Source organism: Hypanus sabinus, chromosome 3 (assembly GCF_030144855.1).
Source record: "Hypanus sabinus isolate sHypSab1 chromosome 3, sHypSab1.hap1, whole genome shotgun sequence".
Lineage (NCBI taxonomy): Eukaryota > Metazoa > Chordata > Chondrichthyes > Myliobatiformes > Dasyatidae > Hypanus > Hypanus sabinus.
Window position 1 is genome coordinate 24,518,462 of NC_082708.1, and position 21,910 is coordinate 24,540,371.

Below are 21,910 nucleotides of genomic sequence, written 5' to 3' on the forward strand. Positions count from 1 at the left end.
TTTTGTTTAACCTAAATTTCCTATATTACAGAGTATATAAAAATGACAAGAAAGCTGGACTTTCTAAAGACAACCTCTTACTTCGGGGATGTACCATTAGAAACACAGAAGAAGTCGTGGGCATTGTAATCTATGCAGGTACATGTGTATGAGTGTATGTCTTTTCACAGGAGCCTCTGAAGTCAAAGGGCAAGAAATATCCCCATTGTTGTTTGTGATAAACACACAATGTTATAACTCATGCTCTGTGGGTTCCTCCTCTGGGATTTGGTTTCTTTTTAATCAGTATATTTGGGTCTCAAAAGCACAGTTCAATGTAATCAGCCGAGGGCAAGCTTGCGCCCTGTGATGTTTCTAACATCACATTCCATCCTTGTTCAAGTGTACGGTTTACAGATTTTTTTTAAATCACCCAGAAGTCATTAATCCTTTAAAATATTAATCCATTAAAAAAACCCATGTGAAATGGAAAATGTCAACATAAATATGGTATGAGGCCTAGATTTCAGCATGGTATAAATTTCATAGCCAATACATTGGATACAAAGTGGTGAGTTCAAGAAAGATTGATTTCTTCTTCAAACCTGCCCAAATCCTTCACAAAAATGGCCAGCCTGCATAAAGATGTGCTAGTGTTGGCTTGGAGAAGGAGTGAACTGCCAGTGATTATATTGTATATGGAAGTTTGACATGAAGAAGTCTGCCTGTATTTTCGTTCATTTTTATTGTTCTGCAACGGACCTGGAGACTTTCCACTGATTTTTTTTCACCCACGATGGTCTCAGGAGATTCACCTTGTGATTGGCCATGGTGGAAATGAAGACTTTGCATCAGTGACTGAAGAGGCAGAACTCAATAGGTTTAATCAGTACATTTAATGTCAGAGAAAGGTATACAGTATACATACTGAAATTTTTTTTTTTTTTGCAACCATCCACAAAATCGGAGTCTCCCAAAGAATGAATGACAGTTGAACGTTAGAACCCCAAAGCCCCCACCCAGCTCCCCCCTCCCACGCACAAGTAGCAGCAAGGCCACGACCCTCCCACCCCAACCAGCAAAAAAAAAAGCATCAGAGCCCTCCACAAGCACTCAAGCGTGCAGCAAAGCATCAATAAAGACACGGACTTGCGATACCCCAAAGACTACCTGTTCACCCGGTGATTCGACATACCACAGGAGCTCTCTCTCTCTCACTCCCAAATAAGGGAAAAAGAGGTGTCCCCTTCCCAGAGCGAGAGGGGAGGCATAACAAACAATTCACTGATCCATGATGTTAAAAGTCTGTGGCATTGCTTCTAACAAGCTCCATGCCCAGAGAATCGGCCCCAAGGCCCAGGTCCTCGGACACTCAGGCAATAGCTAACCCACTGCTCCTGATGTCCTGCATTCTCCCGCAACGCCTCAGTTAGGGGCACTGGCCTTAAATGAGCCCAACTCCAGAGCCACGAAAATCCGACGCCCTGAAGGCATGCTGGTCTTCCAGGCCGAGTCCCTGAGATACCAAAAAGCGGCTGGTTGTGAGCCCCTTAGAGCGGGTCCCATTCACACAAGGAACCAAAGCCACGGTGTAACTCCGGGTAAGGGACTTCAAAAGAACCTTGAAAAAGAGGAAAAAAGAGATATCAAAGATGGAAATAGAGCTGTTTCTGAAGATGAAATCAAAGGAGTCGCCATTTAGTTCCATCTTGACTTTGTTCCGCCCTCCTCGTCCTTAGTGATCAGAAAAAAAAGTATAAAATTTGTCAGTTGTCTATGAAACATGGCCAGTGGGTGATGTGCAAAAGACACATGGTCTTTCTAGTATGGATTTACTGTCTGTATTTGGTTCAGTGCCCTGAGAAAATCGAGCCAAAACTGCTCAACAATGCCATTAAGTCGAAAATATCTATTGATAATCTGTTGCCTTTCTCCATCAATTCCTGATAAGATTGAACTCGTTTGAAGTGTGGCGACTAGTTAGCCAAGTTCAGATTGATTTGTTTATTTGAAAAACCTTTGATTTATTATGATGTAGGTACCCAAAACAGATAAAGCAGACAGAATTGACCATCAGAAATTCACTTAGATGCCGGCCTTCTTTTGAGGTTTGCTGATATAATGTGCTTTGGAATAATTTAATATTCAAAATATGGTTCTTCCTTACAATGAATGTACAAACATTTGTAAGTCTTGTGTCATAAATCGTCATTGGTTTGGACCACAGCAATTGGTTATGCTGACTTTTTTTTTGTGGCATGTTGTCAATAAAGCTGAAGTATTCTACATAATGCTTTCATCCCCTGCTTTCTCTTAAATCTTTTACCCTTCCTTTTTCATTCTCTATTTTTTTATTTAGATTCTTCCATTTTTTAACCACCCTCTCCCTCCCATCTCATATTCCCACCTGCTTTGACATGATTGCAGTATTGAGGTCATATTAAACAGCCACACATTTCATGCATGTACCACATTAAATGCACATCCCATTTGCTATTTTAGTGATCTGAATAACAACTTACAGCTTAGAGCTGTAACTCTATCCCATGATCTGGACTTTTTCTCAAAGCCTGGCGGCAACACATATAAGATTCTCCAGAAGCTGGAAATCCAAAGTAACAACATTAAAAATGTTGGAGGAACTCAGCAATTCATTTATGGATGCTTGCTTACCTGCTGAGTTCCACCAGCACTTTTATTGGATATTTGATGGTCAAACTTCAGAAATCATGGTCTGATTTTGTGTTCAACATGGAAGCAGCACCACTCATCACTGGCTTGAAAGAAAGGTGCCCACGAGGATCCAAAGCCTCTCAGAAAGGGAATCTCTATGGTGAGGGATTTCAGCTACAAGTTAGGACTGTTGGTGTAGAGATTTAATAGTGTTCTGCAAGATCATGATGAGCTGGGGCAGGCTAATAAAAATCTGGTCTCAGCAGTGCATGGTTCAATGAGCAGTGACACAGAGTCAAGTGAAGGGCAAAAGATGTGGGATCTAGTGAGGAGGTGTTTTTCTCAGTCCACTCGGCCCATTGATTTTCTACCAGCCCTGCAAGCACTATTCAATCCATCCTATTCCCTCCCACCTGTTTATTTCCCTGTAAACTATTATCCATGTGCTCATCAACCTACCCCCACCCCCACTCCAGCTGCCTGATTCTCCAGTCATCCACCTACTCCAGGGGCAATTTACCCCATTCAAGTCAACCTTCCAGTAAAAATTATGGGGGTGGGAGTGGAAACCAGATGGAAACCCAGGGAAAACACAGATGGTCACAGAGAGAGTGTGTAAGGAGACATGAGAGGCTGTGGGAGCCAAAATCCTGCACGACAGACAATCTGCTGGAGGAATACAGCAGGTCAACTATGAGGGAGTCAATATTTCAGGTCAACTTGAAACCTCAGTAATTCTATTCCCCCCCCACCCTGCCCCCCATAGATGCTGCTGGACCCCCTGAGTTCCTCCAGCAGATTGTTGCATGGGGAAGTGGTCAAGTTCAAGCTTATTGTCATTCAGCTCAATCCATCTATATCACCAAAAGAAACAGTGATCCTCTGGATTGAGATGCAGAACACAGTACATATAACTCATATACAACACATAAAGTAATATCACCACAAATAAATTTAAAATGTTAAGGTGCGTATATGATGCAAAAAAAGTAAAAAAGTGAAAAAGTAAACAGTATAACACAACTGGCACTTCATACGTGATGAAACCTGGGTGGCTGCAGGGAGTTCAACAGCCTTACAGCCTAGGGACAAAGCTGTTTCCCACTGTAACACTTCTTGTCCAAATGACAGTCTTGTATCTCCTGTTTGATGGGGGGGAGGTGCGGTCAAAGAGATTGTTGGACAAAATTTACACAAGAGAAAGTGCAAACTTCATACAGAAAACTGAAGGTCAGAATAGATCCGAGGTCGCTGGAGTTGTCAATGAGGGAGGGAATTGGAATGGTATGAAAGGGCTTTGTTGCAGGTATTGTAGAATGGGAACTGACTCCCTTAGGAGCAAAGTAGACAGTGCAGGAGTTCCCAACCTGGTTAATGGGAGGGGTCCATGGCATAAAAAAGGTTGGGAACCTCTGACTTTGTGTAACAAATGCCATCTAGTAATGAAGTAATTTTTCTGAGAATAAAGAGATGCTCTCACAACTGAATTGGCTAGTAAGGATGATATCTACGAGAGTTTCAAGAAAATGCACCGAGTTCAAGAAAGATCGTTATCAGAATGAATAGGATAAGGAAGAAAGGAAGGCAGTCAGTGGGCATGTTGGGAGCATAAATGGAAGGAAGTCCAGAAGTAAATTGTGCTGGACTATTGGAACTGTGATTGAAGGGAGTCCTGATGTTGGGAACGCACAAGAAAGTAGACCATGCTCCCAGCTGGGAATCCTTTCTTTCTTTTCTTTTTCAATCTTTTTATTGATTTTCATATATACACAAAAAAAAACATAACATAATAATGAGTAAATTATGAATACAATAGACTTGAAATCACGTTGATAATAAGATAACAATATCCTATTAAACATCAGCAGAAGAAAATACCTTAATCAATCAAGTCCATATGATTATATATGAAAAAAAACAAAAATAACCATTAAAAAAGAGAAAGAAAAAAAAATTTGAAAATATGTGAAAAAAAGTATATATTAAGAAAAATAAAACACTAAACTAAACTAACATGGGCAATAATAATAGTTTGTAAGTATATGATAGTGTCAAAAAACTCCGGAACTCCATACCTGAACATGAATAAGCAGAGAGAAGGTCTGGAAAAGGCCAAATTAATTCATATGAAAATGTCGAATAAACGGTCTCCAAGTTTCTTCAAATTTAATTGATGAGTCAAAAATAGTGCTTCTAATTTTTTCCAGGCTCAGATAAGAAATAGTTTGAGAAAGCCATTGAAACGTGGTAGGAGGATTTACTTCTTTCCAGTTTTGTAATATAGACCTTCTGGCCATTAATGTTACAAAAGCGATCATTCGTCTGATTGAAGGGGAAAACTGATTACCATCTTCATTTGGTATGCCAAAAATTGCAGTGATAAAATGAGGTTGTAAATCTATATTCCAAATTGAGGAAATAGTAGTAAATATGTCCTTCCAGTAATTATGTAAAGTGGGACATGACCAAAACATATGGGTCAATGAGGCCACTTCTGAATGACATCTGTCACATTGAGGGTTAATATGAGAATAGAATCGAGCAAGTTTATCTTTAGACATATGAGCTCTATGTACAATTTTAAATTGTATTAGAGCATGTTTAGCACATATAGAAGAAGAATTAACCATTTGCAAAATTTTTTCCCATTTATCTGTTGATATATTATATCGAAGTTCTTTTTCCCATTCTTGTTTAATTCTAACTGATATTTCTGGTTGTATCTTCATAATCATATTATAAATAAAAGCTACTAATCCCTTCTGACAAGGATTTAAGGTAAAAATCAAATCTGTAAAGTCCACCAAAGTTGAATTAGGAAAAGATGGTAAAACTTTATGTAAGAAATTTCTAATTTGTAAATATCTGAAAAAATTAGATTTAGGTAATTCAAATTTGTTGGAAAGTTGGTCAAATGACATCAAAGTATCTTCAAAAAAGAGATCACGAAAACATTTTATACCTTTCCTTTTCCAAATGTTAAAAGCTTGATCTGTCCAAGAGGGTTTGAAAAAGAAATTAAGTAAGATAGGGCTATCAAGAACAAAGTTTTTCAAAGTAAAAAACTTACGAAATTGAAACCAAATTCATAATGTATGTTTAATAACAGGATTAGATATTTGTTTATTAAATTTAACTAAATCAGCAGGAAGACAAGAACCAAGAACAGAGAATAAAGAATATCCCTTTACCTCATTACATTCCAAATTTACCCACTGTGGGCACAATGATGAATCCAAATCTAGTTTCCAATACATTAAATTACGAATATTATTTGCCCAATAATAAAATCTAAAATTGGGTAAAGCTAAACCACCATCTTTTTTAGATTTTTGTAATTGCTTTTTACCTAACCTAGGGTTTTTATTTTGCCACACAAATGAGGAAATTTTTGAATCAATGTTATCAAAAAAAGATTTAGAAATAAAAACTGGTAGGGCTTGAAATAAGTATAAAAATTTCGGTAAAATCATCATTTTAATAGCATTAATCCGACCAATTAATGATAAAAACAAAGGAGACCATCTTGTAGTAAGTTGATGAATTTGATGAAGCATAGGTAAAAAATTCAGTCTAAATAAATCTTTATATTTCTTGGTAATTTTTATACCTAAATAGGTAAAGTTATCAGTAACAACTCTAAATGGTATCCTATCACTGAATAAAGTTTGTGCATTTAAAGGAAATAATTCACTCTTATCTAAATTTAGTTTATAACCAGAAAAAGTACCAAATTGAACCAACAAGGATAAAATAGCGGGAATAGACCTATCAGGGTCAGAAATATATAACAGCAAATCATCAGCATAAAGTGATAATTTGTATAACTTCTCATTACGGGTAATACCAAAAATATTAGGAGATTCACGAATAGCAATAGCTAAAGGTTCTAATGCAATATTAAATAATAAAGGACTTAAGGGACAGCCTTGTCTCATACCACGAGATAATTGAAAAAAAGAGGATCTATAGTTATTTGTAAGAACAGAAGCAACAGGTTTATGATATATTAATTTAATCCATGATATAAAGTTAGGACTAAAATTAAAATTTCTCAATGTATTAAATAAATATATCCATTCAACTCTATCAAAAGCTTTTTCAGCATCTAATGAAATAACACATTCTGGGATTGTGGGTGGTGAAGTATGAATTATATTAATCAATTTTCTAACATTAAAAAAGGAATACCGATTCCTCATAAAACCAGTTTGATCTTCTGAAATAATCTGTGATAATACTTTTTCTAATCTAATAGCTAAAATTTTTGTAAGAATCTTAGAATCTACATTTAATAGTGATATAGGGCGATAAGATGTACATAAAGTAGGATCTTTATCTTTTTTAAGAATTAGAGAGATATTAGCTTCATAAAAAGATTGAGGTAATCTCTTCTTAGCAAACGCATCATTAAAAATTTCACATAACCAAGGAGAGAGCAAAGAAGAAAAAGTTTTTAAAAATTCTACTATATAACCATCAGGACCAGGAGCTTTCCCTGAATTCATTGATGAGATAGCCTCTCCTATTTCCACCATAGAAATAGGAGCATCTAACAGGCTATGGTCTTCATCAATCAGTTTAGGAATATTCAAATTGTTAAAAAAATTATCTATCATGGACTGGTCACCATCAAATTCTGATTGATATAAAGATTTATAAAAATCTTGAAAGGTATTATTAATTTCTTTATGATCAGTAGTTAAATTATCGTCTTGTTTGCGAATTTTAATAATTTGTTGCTTAGTCGAGATAGCCTTTAATTGATTAGCTAACAGTTTACCAGTACGATCACTGTGAATATAGAATTGAGCCCTGGTCCTAATTAATTGATTTTCAATTGAAGAAGATAATAATAAACTATGTTCCATTTGAAGCTCAACTCTCTTCTTATAAAGTTCTTTGGTAGGAGTCATGGAATAAATCTTATCAATTTCCTTGATTTTATCCACTAATAAAGCAATATCTAAATATCTTTGTTTTCTTTTACCAGCAGAATATGAGATAATTTGTCCACGAATAAAAGCCTTAAAAGAGTCCCAAAGTATTCCTCTGTCGATTTCTTCAGTACAGTTTGTTGAGAAGAACAAGTCAATTTGCTGTTTTATATAGGTGATAAATTCTGGGTCTTGAAGCAAAGTAGCGTTAAGCCTCCAAGATCTGATATTATTGGAATAGTCCGAAATCTTAATAGATAACTTCAAAGGTGCATGATCCGAAATAGTAATAGAATCATATTTACAATCAATAACATCCGTTAATAACTGATGATCAATAAGAAAATAGTCAATTCTAGAATAGCTATGATATACATGTGAAAAAAATGAAAATTCTTTATCTTTAGGGTTCAAAAACCACCATATTTCTGTAATTCCCGAGTCAACCATAAATGAATTAATAAGTAGGGCTGATCTGTTCGGAAGAGTACAAATAGGTTTAGATCTATCCATCGAAGGATTCAAACAACAATTAAAATCTCCACCCATTATCAACATATATTCATTTAGATTAGGAAGGGAAGTAAGTAAACGTTTAAAAAATTCAGGGCAGTCAAAGTTTGGAGCATAAATATTAACTAGAACAACTTTCTGATGGAAAAGTAAACCAGTTATCAACAAAAATCTACCCTGTGGGTCAGAGACAATTTCATGATGTGTAAACGATATTGAGGGGTCTATAAAAATAGACACACCCCTAATTTTAGCGGTACAATTCGAGTGAAATTGTTGACCCTTCCAGAACCTAAAAAAACGTTGATTATCCTCCCTCCTGATATGGGTCTCCTGTGCAAAGATAATATTAGCATTCAGTCTATGGAATACTTTAAATATTTTTTTACATTTAATCGGATGATTTAAACCATTAGTATTCCAAGAGATAAAGTTAACAGATTTATCCATCATACTAATATTAGTTGTGTGTATCATAAAAGGTTAGAAAGACACATAACCCACAATTCAGGAAGGAGGAAAATTGATTCAGGAGCAACCGGAGAACATGACACCTCAACAATATTAATAATTTAAAGTCGGCCCATAAACTAAAAGCAAAAAAATAAAAAGCAAAAGAGTGAAAAAAGATCCCTACCCCCTCCCCCCACCCTTCGAAAAAAAGCCAAGCGGCAGGCGCATAATCTAATACTAATATTACCCCCATTTCAAGATGGCAGCTCTATAAAAAGATTAAAAGAAAACTATATAACACCCAAATTAAGATATAGAGTTGCAAAAAATATATATATATCAATCAGAATAAGAGAAAACTAATATAATAAAACAAACAATCATTAATAAAAAAAAGTATAAACGTCAAAATTTAAAAGTGTAATATACCTTTAAAAAAAATCCCATATTCAAATACAAGATGACGTTTCAAAAGCAAAGACTTATGGGAAGAAGAAACGCCATTTTGAAAAAGCCATATTACTAAATACAAATGTGAGTTCAGCAATCTGTTAAAAGACAAAATAAGATTTAAAAAAGGGATATAATAAACAGTACAATATATATTTAAAAAAAAACAAAAATCCAAAACATTCGTCCCATATCTGAGTACAGGCAAACAAATAAATGCTTACAAAAAACAGAATCTTACGGGAAAAAGAAACGACATCTTAAAAAAAAAGTAAATCATTATTGCAAAATATAAACGTATATAACCAAAACAGAAAGAAAAAAAAAGATATTATAAAAATTAAAAAGAACATCTATAAACAATGATGATAGTAAAAAAAACCCGACCCATAGATCAAAATAAAAAGTTATAACCCAGCTTCATAGGTTAAAACTTAAAATAGAAAGATATCCTCTCTCCGAAAAATCTTCCACATAACACATAGTTCAAGTTGCAGTAGAAGATCGAAATTCTTCAACAAATTTCTTAGCTTCTTCCAGAGTGTTAAAAATTTGCTGACTGTTGTCGTTCAGCGTAATTCTAAGCTTCGCTGGATACATTAAAACTTGTTTAAGTCCAATCGAATAAATCTCTGCCATCACTGGTTTAAAAGCAATTCTGGCTCTCATAACCTCATAAGAATAACCCTCAACAATTCGAAATTTGAAGTTATTGTAAGAAATCATACCTTTTTTACGAGCTAATCGAATTAAAAGCTCTTTCTCACGAGGATAATGAAGGCGAACAATCACCGCTCGTGGTTTATCAGTCATAGACGAAAACCTCGCAACTCTGTGAGCACGATCAATAACAGGTTTAGTTTCCAAACCTTCATCACCGAAAATTTCCCACAGTAATTTAGAGAAAAATTCAGTTAAATCACCGGACTCAACTTTTTCGTGAAACCCGATAATTCGCAAATTCTGTCTGCGAGATCGATTTCCGAGATCAGTAATTTTAAACTTACGCTGATTTACAACTTTAAGAGTCGATTGTACCTTCTTATCCAACTCCTCAAGTGTACATGCTTTTTCAACAATTAATTTTTCAAGAGTATCCAACTTATCTTCATGCCGCTGAATATCCGTTGCCTGCGACTGAAACTTAGTATCAAGCGATTTAACAGCTCCTTCAAGTTCAGACATTTTCGTGGTAAGCTTGTTTTCCAAACTTGCCATTTTACTTTCCAGGTTATCTTCCAAACTTGCCATTTTACTTTCCAGCTTGCTTTCCAAACTTGCAAATTTAGCGTCCAGAAGATTAGAAATTGCATCGATAGATAAAGGCTCCTTAGACGATTTCTTACTTGTAGCCATTTTAAGTTCGGCAAGGTTAGATCAAATATAGTTTTAAGGAAAAAAAAGTCAATCGAAAATATCAACTCATTTGATTAAATTCGAAAAGATTTGATTAAAGGGTGATTATAGTTAGAAAAGTGAAGAGCGCCTAAAAGGCAGATGTTTACGTCGCCATCTTGAAACTCCACCCCGGGAATCCTATGCAGAGAACTAAGATCCACAGGATAAAACACGACTGAGTTATTGGGATGTGAAAGAGCATTGGTCGATCAGGGAATGGGCATCAGTACACAGGAAGCTTAGGCTTTACCAGGCTGTCACGATCCTTGATTTGAATAAAGGTTCAAGGTAGAGAGAAGATATGGGAGGCACGCAAAGTCTATGAGAGGAATACAAATGGTCTCCTTGGCACAGAACCTCTCCATGAAATGAATGCTTGTGATCTTTTTTTTTAAATTCCAGTGATATGCCGTGTCAACTGTGAGTGATATCAGATAGATTTATTTGAATGTATAGATCTCATTTGAACTTTATAACAGCAGATATTCAACATCTCTTATTTCATTTTTAACCCTTGTAATTATGTGTTTAATTCACAATATAAAAAGTAGATGCAGCCTCTTCCACCATCCTGCCAGATCATGGCTATTCTAATCTTCCCAGCATGCCACTGATGGACAGTGATAATATCCACAGTCCATGCCAGTTGGAAAGGTTACTTGGGTCTTTCCCCATTCCCAGCTCCCTGCCCATACCTCTGTATCTTACAACTTATCAGGTGATCTTTACAAATTTGGTGAGAATTTCTGTCTCTGTTAACCTTCACTATCCCAACCACTCATTGAAAGATTCCTTTGTCTACTTCTAATTCCTCTCCTATCCTGCTATCCATTGCTTCTTGTATTTGGCCTCTGTCCCAAGGGAAGTAACTGCTATCTGTTCTCATAGTTTTCTACACCCTAATTAATCTTTCCCACAACCTCCCTATGGAAATGATCTTCAGACTTTCCTTCTATCTGTACTTCTGCAGTCCTTGCAACTTCTCTCTGACCGTCTCACAATGGGATGATCTGAACCTCATGCAGAACTCCTGCTGTGGCCAAACTAGTGCTTTAGCATTTACAACATGACCTTCTGACTGCTTTATCCCTGGCCTCGCTCAAGGGTGTAGCCATCCCAGTAACCTTCCTCACCCATTTATCTCCAATCCTCCTAGGCCATGAGACTAAAGCCATGTTAAACAACAATGGTCCACGTTACAAGCGCAGCAAACTGGAGAGACAAATGAATGTAGACGTCTTCTGGTGTGTTATCATCCTTGTCGTCATGTGCCTTTTCTCAGCCATTGGTAAGTATGTTCGTTTAGAGTAATGTATTCTGACCTGTCAAGAGAGTTTAGATAGGGACCAGCAGACCCATTAGCAGTGCTGATTCAATCCCTATTTCTTTACGTCATTGAAGAGGGCTATTGAGCCCGTCAAGTCTAAACCAGTATTATGTAGGAATCCTGATGTCCCTGCAACCTGTTCTCTCCATGATCCCATCAACACGGGGCAGCACAGTAGCAGCGACAGGGGTTCAGTTCCCGTCGCTGCCTGTAAGGAATCTGAACTTTCTCCCTGTGACTGCATGGGTTTCCTCCGGTGCTTCGGTTTCCTCCCACATTCCAAAGACCTGCCAGTTGGTTGGTTAACTATTCATTGTAACTTGCCCCTTACTGAGGTGAGGGTTAAATCGGGGGGTTGCTGTGCAGTGAGGCTGGAAGGATGGACAGGCTTATTCTGCACTATATTTCAATAATAAATAAATAAAACACTTACCCCGATTCTGCTATACGACTTATACATGTTGTGATGTGGGAGCAAACCAGAGCACCCAGAGAAGACCTATGCAGTCATAGAGGATGACACCGGAGATCACGATTCAACCTGGGTCGCTGATGCTATGCAGCAGAGTTCGACCACCCATCTCACTGTGCTGCCCCATGTCACCTGGAAACTGAAAGTCAAATCTCGGTTGACAATTATAAAGTGAGTTACTGTTGCTCTGGCAAGTTTGGTCAGAGCACTAAGCATGTGGTCTTCAAAGGTGCCATTGAAAGTTTTTACATGGAGTCAGTACGATGAATGGCAGGATTGTGATTACTCTCTAATTCCTTGGCATCAATGGTGCTTTAATTCTTCACTGTGCAGTAAGCCTACATCTATTTTTATTGATCAGATTTCAGGAAGGAATATCGGACTGTAACACCATAGGAGTACAGTTAGACCATTCGGCCCATCAAGTCTGCTGTGCCATTCTATCATGGCTAACTTATTTTCTCTCTCACCCCCATTCCCCATAACCTTTGACACTCTTACTATCAAAAACTTATCAACTTTCATTTCAAATATACCCAGTGACTTGGCTTCCACAGCCATACATGGCAATGAACTCCACAGATTCACCACCCTTGGCTGAAGAAAGTCTTCATCTCTGTTCTCAAGAGATATCCTTGTAATCAGAGCTGTGCCCTCCGGACCTAGACTTTGAGACTATTAGAAACATCCTTTCCCACATCCACTCTATCTAGGCCTTTCAATATTCAGTAGGTTTCAATGAGATCCTCTTTCATCCTTCAAAACTCCAGTGAGTACAGGCCCAGAGTCATTGAATGCTTCTCTTACGTTAACCATTTCATTTTCGGATCATTCTCCCAAACCTCCTCTGGACCATGTCCATTCCAGGAGGCTGAGGACTGATCTACTAGAGGTTTATAAAATCATGAGGGTATTGTAAGTGGTTTGTTATTGTCACATGTACCAAGACAGAGTGGAATGTTTGTCTTGTACACTGTTCTTTGCAGATCAAATCTTTACATAGCGCGCTGAGGTAGAACAAGGTAAAACAAAATGCCAAATAGAGTGTAAAAGCTGCAGAGAAAGTGCAGTGCGGGTGGACGAAAAAGTGCAAGATCTTAACATGGTAGATTGTGAGGTCAAGAATCCATCTTATGCTACAAGAGGTCTGTTCAAGTGTCTGACACAGGTGGAATAGGGCTGTACAAAAGGTGAGTAGTTGTAGTCTTTACTCTGGAGTTGGGGAGTCCAAAATAAGAGGCACAAATTGAAAGTGAGAAGGGAAAGATCTGAGTCATCAAAAGGAAAATATTTTGTGAATTAACTAGAATCAACTATAATATGTTCTGTTTTTCATTGGTGTTGTTGGATATGCTCCTTAATATCATATTCTCTCTGACAATGCACAGGTCATGGTCTCTGGGTAGCTGGGTATGGTGATCAGCGGCCAGTATTTGACGTCCTCAGTGCTGATGGCACTTCCTTATCTCCTGCATTATCTGGACTATACTTGTTCTTCACTATGATAATTGTGCTACAGGTAACTAAGATGAAATGCATTAATTTCACTCCCCCGTCACAATGAGGTAGAATGCATCATTACGGAACTTCCCCCTGCTCTTGAGTGTCTAATGGTATTGAGTGAGATTTGCTACCTTCTGAAATTGATATCCTTGTAAAGATTACCTCGATTAAGACTAGCTTTATAAAAATAAGCTTTATTTGTCACATGTACATTGAAACATGAAAACGTATCGTGAATTGTGTCGTTGACGTCAAATCAAATCTGCCATATTGTGGTGGTGGAGATCACATTTCCAGTGCTAACATAGTATGGCAACAACTTACTAACCCTGACTCACATATCTTTGGAATGTGCGAGGAAACCAGAGTGTCCAGAGCACATCAATGGTGTCACGGTGAGAGCATAAAAACCCCTTACATCTCCAGACATGATGGGCAGATTGACATTAAAAGCTATTGTAAGGGAGCAAGAGTCTCTGATTTTACTGTGGTCACCAGTCTAGGGCCCCCTGGAAACTGAAGGCACTGAACCGCTGTTTCATCTGGGAAGGCAGGATTGGACACGAATAGTTCAAAGGATGAAGTCAAGAGTATGAACCTGACTTTCTATGCCAGGCAGTGGAATCTGTTACAAAACAGCATAACACGAGGAAATCTGCAGATGCTGGAAATTCAAGCAGCATCTCCACCTGAAACATCGACTGTACTTCTTCCCGTAGATACTGCCTGGCCTGCTGTGCTCCACCAGCATTTTGTGTGTGTTGCTACAAAACACCATAGGTGACTTTACATACAGAATTGTCCATTCCTAACTGACCTTTGAACTGGGTGGCTACTTGTTATTTTTTAATTATTTAGAAACGCCATGCTGTAACTGGCCCTACCAGCCCAATGAGCTCACAACTCCCCATGGAATGCATGTGGTCTCTTGTGGTGCTTCAGTTTTCTCTCACAGTCCAAAGACTCTGGTTAGTTTAACTGGCCATTGTAAATTGCCCCGTGATTAGGTGAGGATTAATCCAGGTTGTGGGGTTGCTAGGGTGATGGGGCCTGAAGGGCCCCCACACTGTATCGCTGAATAAAATTAATAAAATAAATTACACCCATGTGACCAATTAACATTCTAACCCCTATATCTTTGGAATGTGGGAGGTTCTGAGCCTTGAGTCTGACCGATGTTCTGTTTGGCCTGCGAGTTCCTGTTTCTCACCATGCCTGATGACCTAACATTCAACCCCTCCCATCCATCTCTTGTCCTTCCTTCCCCTCACCAGAATCTCGGGTTTTTTCTCTCTAGGTCACATGGCAAAGGGGAGGGGGATAATACCTGGAGCACTTTAAATGCTTTGGGCTACTTGTGAAATAGAACCTAGCTGCAATAATCCCTCAGAAAAGCCTGCAACTAATGTTCCGGCCATGGTGTTTTCTTTGTGAGAATTGCGGATCTGTATGAAGTTCAAGTTCAAGGTTATTGTCATACACATGTATACCACCAATCAGAACAATTTTCCTCCGGACCAGGAACAGCGAAGGACATATAACTCACACACAGAACCTGTAAGGTAATATTACCAAAAATAAATTAAAAAATAATGAGGTGCATTTATCTGACAAGTTAAAAAGTGAACAAGTACAACGTGACTGGTGCTTCATAGCTGGTGAAACTTGGATGGTAGCCAGGATTTCAGCAGTCTCACGGCCTGGGGGAAGGAGCTGTTTCCCATCCTGACAGCTCTTCTCTTAATACTGTGGTACCTCCTACCTGATGGTACGGGATCAAAGAGATTGTTGGATGATTGGGACAGATCATTGATAGTGTTAAGGGCTCTGTGTATGTAGCGCTCCTGGTAAGTAACTTAGATGGGTGGAAGAGAGAACCCAGGGATCCTCTCAGCAGTTCTCATAACCCTTTGCAGGACAATGTAGTCAGATGCCTCACAATTCCCACTCCAGACAGTGATAATGATATGCTATAACCAAACAACAGTTCTCATTCAGCTTCAAGCATTACATCTAAAACATTGCTTCCTAGGTGATATGTGTGAGTTTTAAGTACCGCTGTGAAAACGTTTGATCATTTTATTTTTGGACGCAGGTGCTGATCCCTATTTCACTGTACGTGTCCATTGAGATTATTAAAATATGCCAAGTATTTTTCATCCATCAAGACACTGACCTGTATGACGAGGAGACGGACTCTCACCTGCAGTGTCGGGCACTGAACATCACAGAAGATCTAGGGCAAATACAGTATGTATTCTCTGACAAAACTGGGACACTGACGGAAAATAAGATGGTGTTCCGACGATGTACAGTAGCAGGAGTTGAGTATTCTCACGATGCGAATGGTAAGTCAAGTTTCCTTCTGGCATCGATTATAATCTCACTTGTTAATGTGAAACTGTAAAGGAAGCAAACAGTCCTTCATGACACTGCAGAGAAAGGAAGACTGGAGTCCAAAGGTTTAATTTGCTACAAGCTCTATTTCAAAGTAAATTTATTATCAAAGTACAGATGTATCACAATATTTATTATTTATTTATTGAGATACAGCGCATGACAGCCCCTTCCGGCCCTTTGAATCACACCGTCCAGCAATTCTCTGATTTAATCCTAGCCTAATCACGGGACAACTTAAATGACCAATTAACCTACAAGCCAGTACGTCTTTGGACCGTTGGGGGAGATCAGAGCACTTGGGACACCCACGCGGTCTCTAGGAGAACATACAAGCAGAGATGGCAGTTGAACCTGGGTCACCTGTATTGTAAAGTGTTGTGCCAATTACTCTGCTGCCATGAGATTTATTTTCTTGCAAGCATTCACAGTGGAATAAAGAAATACGATAGAATCCGTGGAAAATCAAAACACAAAGTCTGATAAGCAACCAATGTGCAAACAAAAATAATTTGTGCAAATACAAAAAGTAAATGAATGAATAAATAAATGAGGGAAAAAATGATGAGATTATGCGTTGTAGAGTCCATAGGTTGTGAAATCAACTTACTGTTGTGGTGAGTGATGTTACCCATGCTGGTTCAGGAATCTAATAGTTAAAGGTGTAACCCTCAGACTCGCCCAGCTCGTGTTCATCTAGGGGAAACAGCTTTTGGCCCCGCCAAACTGGGTAATCAAGTTTATGTGGATGCCATGTAATGTACCCCCAGTTACAAACCCACAATGCAAAATATCAGACAGCACACCATATGCAATTAAATCATAGACTTTATGATTCTTAATATAGGGTTAGTAATGAAAATAAACAAAACAAAAAAAGGGCCCAAGTCAGAGTCCCAGTTCGAGTTCACTCAGTAGTCATCCTTTCTCCATCGGTCACCAAACGTCGCTGACCTTCGGACCTTCAGATCCCAGTCCACTCCGTCCAGTGGTCTACCAGCTCTCTCCACACACATTTTCCCTCTTCATTCTCCTCAACAAAAAACCACAAAAACCCGGTTCCCAGACACACACGAAAGAACATTTCCTCATGGGCTAACCCCTGCATACCAACCCCGTTAGCTCCTAGCCATAACCTAAACGTTGCTGCTACAGAGAAACCATTACCTCAGCAGTGAACATTACAGAGAAGCCATTACATTAGCATTGACATTACAAAGGGTATTAAGTACTCCTAAACCTGGTGGTGTGGGACGGTAGGCTCCTGTACCTCTTTCCAAAAGGCAGCAGAGAGAAGAAAGCATGGCCTGGTTGGTGGGGGACCATGATGGTGGATGCTGCTTTCTTGTGGCAGCACTCCTCATAAATGTGCTCGATGGTGGGGAGGGGTTTTCCTTTGATGGGTAGGTTGTAACCATCACTTTGCAGGCTTTTCTGTTCTTCAGTATTGGTGTTTCCATAACAGACTGTGAAGCGACCAGTCAGGATACTCTCCGTTGTGCATCTGTGGAAGTTTGTTAAAGCTTTAGATGACTTGCCGAATCTACGCAAACTTCGAAGGAAGTAGATGCACTTTTGTGCCTTCTTTGTAATGACACTTACGTGCTGGTCCCAGAACAGATCCTCTGATATGATAACACATGGAACTTCAAGTTACTGCCCCTCTCCACCTCCAATCCCCTTTAATGAGGACCGGCTCATGGGCTTCTGGTTTCTTCTTCCTGCAGTCAATAGTCAGCTCTTTGTGTGAACAGTTACAGTTATGCCATTAAATGAAGAGTACAATTTCTACCACTGCATTCTGTTGACGTGTTCCTGAATGGCTGTCCATGAACAGGATCGTGGAAATGAGCAGTCAACGTTTTGGGCTGAGACCCTACTGAGTTCCTCCAGCGTGTTGCGCGTGTTGCTTTAACCACAGCATCTGCAGTGTGCTTCGTGTTATCAAAGAAGTTATCTCCTCCATCAGTGAAAGAAAGCAATGATAAGATCCTATATGATGCTGTGATATGTCCTAGGATGCACTAAGACAGTGATGTGACCTGGGGTCGGCCAGTACTTTGGGCATTGGACATCCTCGCCCAGGTGACCCAGCCAGGGTTGATCAGGCCCGGCTTGTGTTCCAGCGGCATTGGTTCACAGGTCACACCTCTTGATCCAAAGCCATCTGGAAGCTCACCCAGCAGCCTCTGTGATGAACATGATGGCTCTTTACTTTTCGGCCTCTCTAAGGCCAAAGAGTGAGTGGGTTCTGCAGAGCGGGCAGCCAGCAAAACCTCTTCACCCCTCCTCTATAGGCTCTCATCGTGCCTTCCACCCATCTCTGACACTGCTCTACCAGCTCCTGGTGACTGGCTTTCTTACACACAGACGCCCCCTCAGTCTGGTCCTCCCAAGGCACTGTCAGTTCTACAGCCACGTGCTTTGAAGTTTCTGACAGAATGACCATGCCAGGCTTCATTGCTGATGATGGGTTGAAGGATTACTTATACTGGACAATTACTAGCTGACTACTGTACTACATTTTGCACATAATATTAAAGTGCTCAGAGAAATCAGTGATGGGATTAAAGCATAATCAAGTATAGTTCTGTGTAACCAACTGAAAGTGCAGCTCAAAAATGTCAATGGTCAACAGGAAATTGAGAAATAGAATCATCTATCAATGATAGATGCCATTCTGGTTAGTCATAGCTAGGAACACCTCCATAATGAAGTTTTCCTTCCAGTCACCGGATCCTTTAATTTCCACACAAATGCTGTAATGTTTTAAAAATGTAACAGTCTCATCTTTGAATGTACTCAGAGGAAGAGGCTCTGGAAAAGAGAATTCCAAGCATCCATACCTCTTGATGCAAGCGTTTTCACCATCTTAGTCTGAACTTATTGTAATTGATGAATTTTTACATTTGATTATCCATTTCTGTCGTTTCGAGGACTCTTCATCTCACTAATTTATTATTACTATTTCCTTCTTTTTGTATTTGCATAATTTGTTGTTTTCTAAACTCTGGTTGAACGTGGCCTTTCATTGATTCTGCTGTGGTTATAATCCTATCAATTTATTGAGTATGCCTGCATGAAAATGAATCTCAGGGTTGTATATGGTAACGTATATGTACTTTGATAATACATTTCCTTTGGCATTTACTTTGAAGTTTGACATTAGATGTCCATAAAATTACTTCTCAACTGTGAATTGTGTTTTTGCTATTATCTATTGAGAAATGTGTTCCAGAATATCACATGCTTCTGAAATAGATGATTATGTTTGCGAGGTGAATCCTTCTGCATTTTACAGATTTGATGTCCATTCTCCTGTGCAGTATAAGACAGAATGCATTTTTCCTTGGCTAGACAGTTTCTTTGATCGAATCGTGAGACGTTGTGGAGCCCGATAAGCGGGGAACAGCAGCAAGGTTGAAGTTTCCTGCCCCAGAGATAAGATATGGGAAGCAGTTTGATCAACAAAATACAATTCATTTCAAGACTCGAATCTGAGAGGACCTATAAATGCACATGGGACACGTGACACCATGAGAAAAATAAACCAGTGGTCTTGCACAGATAATGGGAGGACATGTTACTAAAGCCCTGGGCCCTGCCTGTGTTTTAGTTGCATTGTTGTGTACAGATCCTGGATGTTCGATAAACTTGAGAACCACCAGTTAGACTTCACTGGAACATTTTGTACAATTCTGGATACCATCACTTAAGAACCGTATCAAACACTTGAAGGGGGTGCAAGAGGGTTTAGAAGATTTTTTTTGGACTGGCACACTTTAATTAAGTAAAGAAACTGGAGCTACTTGGATTGAGCTTAAGGTACAGTTGCTTAAGGAGAAGCATTGTCCAAGAATCAAAAGTGTGTACATGAGAAGACAATAAGACCCTATGACATAGGAACAGAATTAGGCCATTCAGTCCTTCTTGCCTGATCCGCCATTTCATCATGTCTTATTTATTATCCCACTGAACCCCATTCTCCTACCTCCCCCCATAGCCTTTGATTCACTGACTAATCAATAACCTATCAAACTTATTTTAAATAAACCCAATGACTTCACCACCACAATAGTCTGTGGCAATGAATTCCACAGATTCATCGCCTTCTGGCTAAAGAAATTCCTCCTCATCCCTATTCTCAGGGGATGTCCCTCTATTCTAAGGCTGTGCCCTCTGGTCCAAGACTTCCCCACAATAGGAAATATCCTCTCAATGTCGTGCACCCTTTAGTCACTGACTGCAGCAAAGTTAACATTCCAGGTCAATGATCGGTAATTTGTCTGAATAAGATCATTAACCTGAAACAGTAACTCCAATACCCTCCTTGCAAATGATATCTGATGTGTCTGCTAATCTCAGCATTTATATTCAATTTCCATAAGGCCAGAAGACCACAAGACATTGGAGTACAACTGGACCACTTGGCCCATCGAGTCTGCTCTGCCAATCCAGCATGGCTGATTTATTAACCTTATTTTCCTGCCTTCTCCCTGTAACCTTTGATGTCCTGACTAATCAGGAACCTGTCAACCTCTGTTATAAATAGACCCAGTGACTAGGCCTCCAAGGCCGTCTGTGGCAATGGATTCCACAGATTCACCGCCCAAAGAGCTGGACATTGGAGAAGTCTGCAAACCTAGAACACAATTCTTAAAGATCACACTGATCTTAAATAGTGTGGGGTTTTTTTAAGATTGGTAACAGGAACACGTTTTTTACCAAACAGACCGGGTATGGGAGTGTGAAACCGCAGGGATACTCATTGCATACTCAAGGAACAATTCTTGCCGGTGTGATTCTGTATGGTATCTATTTTAGGAATATTCTACATGTTATGCTCACACTGGAATGAGGAGTACAAGCTCCAAGGAGTGAAGGTCACCAATCGCCTGTCCTGGTCCACCCACATAGACCCGTCATGACCAAGAAAGTTCACCTGTCCCTCTCCTTCCTCAGGAGGCTGAAGAAATTCAGCACCCCGATTTTTATACGATCATCGTATCCAGATCCGGCACAACTTGATTGGGCAGCTGCTCTTCCCAAGAATGCAAGAACTTACAGAGAACTGTGGACACAACTCAGCACTTTATGAAATCTAGCCTCACCACACTGTCTACACTTCTTACTGCTTCGGTAACGCAGCCAGAATAATCAAAGTCTGCACCCACCCTGGGCATTCTTTTCTCTCCCCGCTCCTAGCGGGCAGAAGATTTAGAAGCCTGGAAGCACATACCACCAAACTCTAGAACAGCTTCTATCCTATTGTTATAGGACTATTGGACAGTCCCTTAGTACATGAAGATAGACTCTACACCTCACAGTCTACCTCGTTATGCCCTTGCACCTTAATTAATTAATTAATTATCTATCACGATTCCACGCCCTTCGAGCTGCCCCAGTTTAACCCTAGCCTAATTACAGGTCAACTTAAAATGACCGATTAACCTAAAAATTAATTCAAGTTATGTCTTTGAATTGTGGGAGGCAGCCGGATCACCTGAAGGAAACTCACACAGTCACAGGCAAAACGTACAAAGTACAACGTGGGAATTGAACCTCGGTCGCCAGCACTGTAAAGGATTGTGCTAGCCTGCACTGCACCTTCTGTGTAGCTGCAACACTTAATTCTCCATTGTGTGTTGCTTTCTCCCTGTACTACCACAGTGTACTGATGTGATGAAATAATATGTACGGATAGCATGCCAAACAAAGTTTTTAGCTGTATCTCAGTATGTATGTCAATAATAAACCAATTTACCTCCAAAATTAACCCAGTCTAAAATGAACAATAATTAGTTTATA

The 21,910-nt window shown here is 39.2% G+C and overlaps 1 protein-coding gene across 1 annotated transcript in view; it reads left to right on the forward strand.

Moving 5' to 3' along the window:
• Nucleotides 1-21,910, forward strand: part of atp10a (ATPase phospholipid transporting 10A) — a 229,342-nt gene that overhangs the window by 118,874 nt on the left and 88,558 nt on the right. The window contains exons 4-7 of the mRNA XM_059963855.1: nt 32-138; nt 11,560-11,691; nt 13,591-13,721; nt 15,801-16,053. Coding sequence (XP_059819838.1) covers nt 32-138; nt 11,560-11,691; nt 13,591-13,721; nt 15,801-16,053 — 623 coding nt within the window. The remainder of the gene's footprint in view (nt 1-31; nt 139-11,559; nt 11,692-13,590; nt 13,722-15,800; nt 16,054-21,910) is intronic.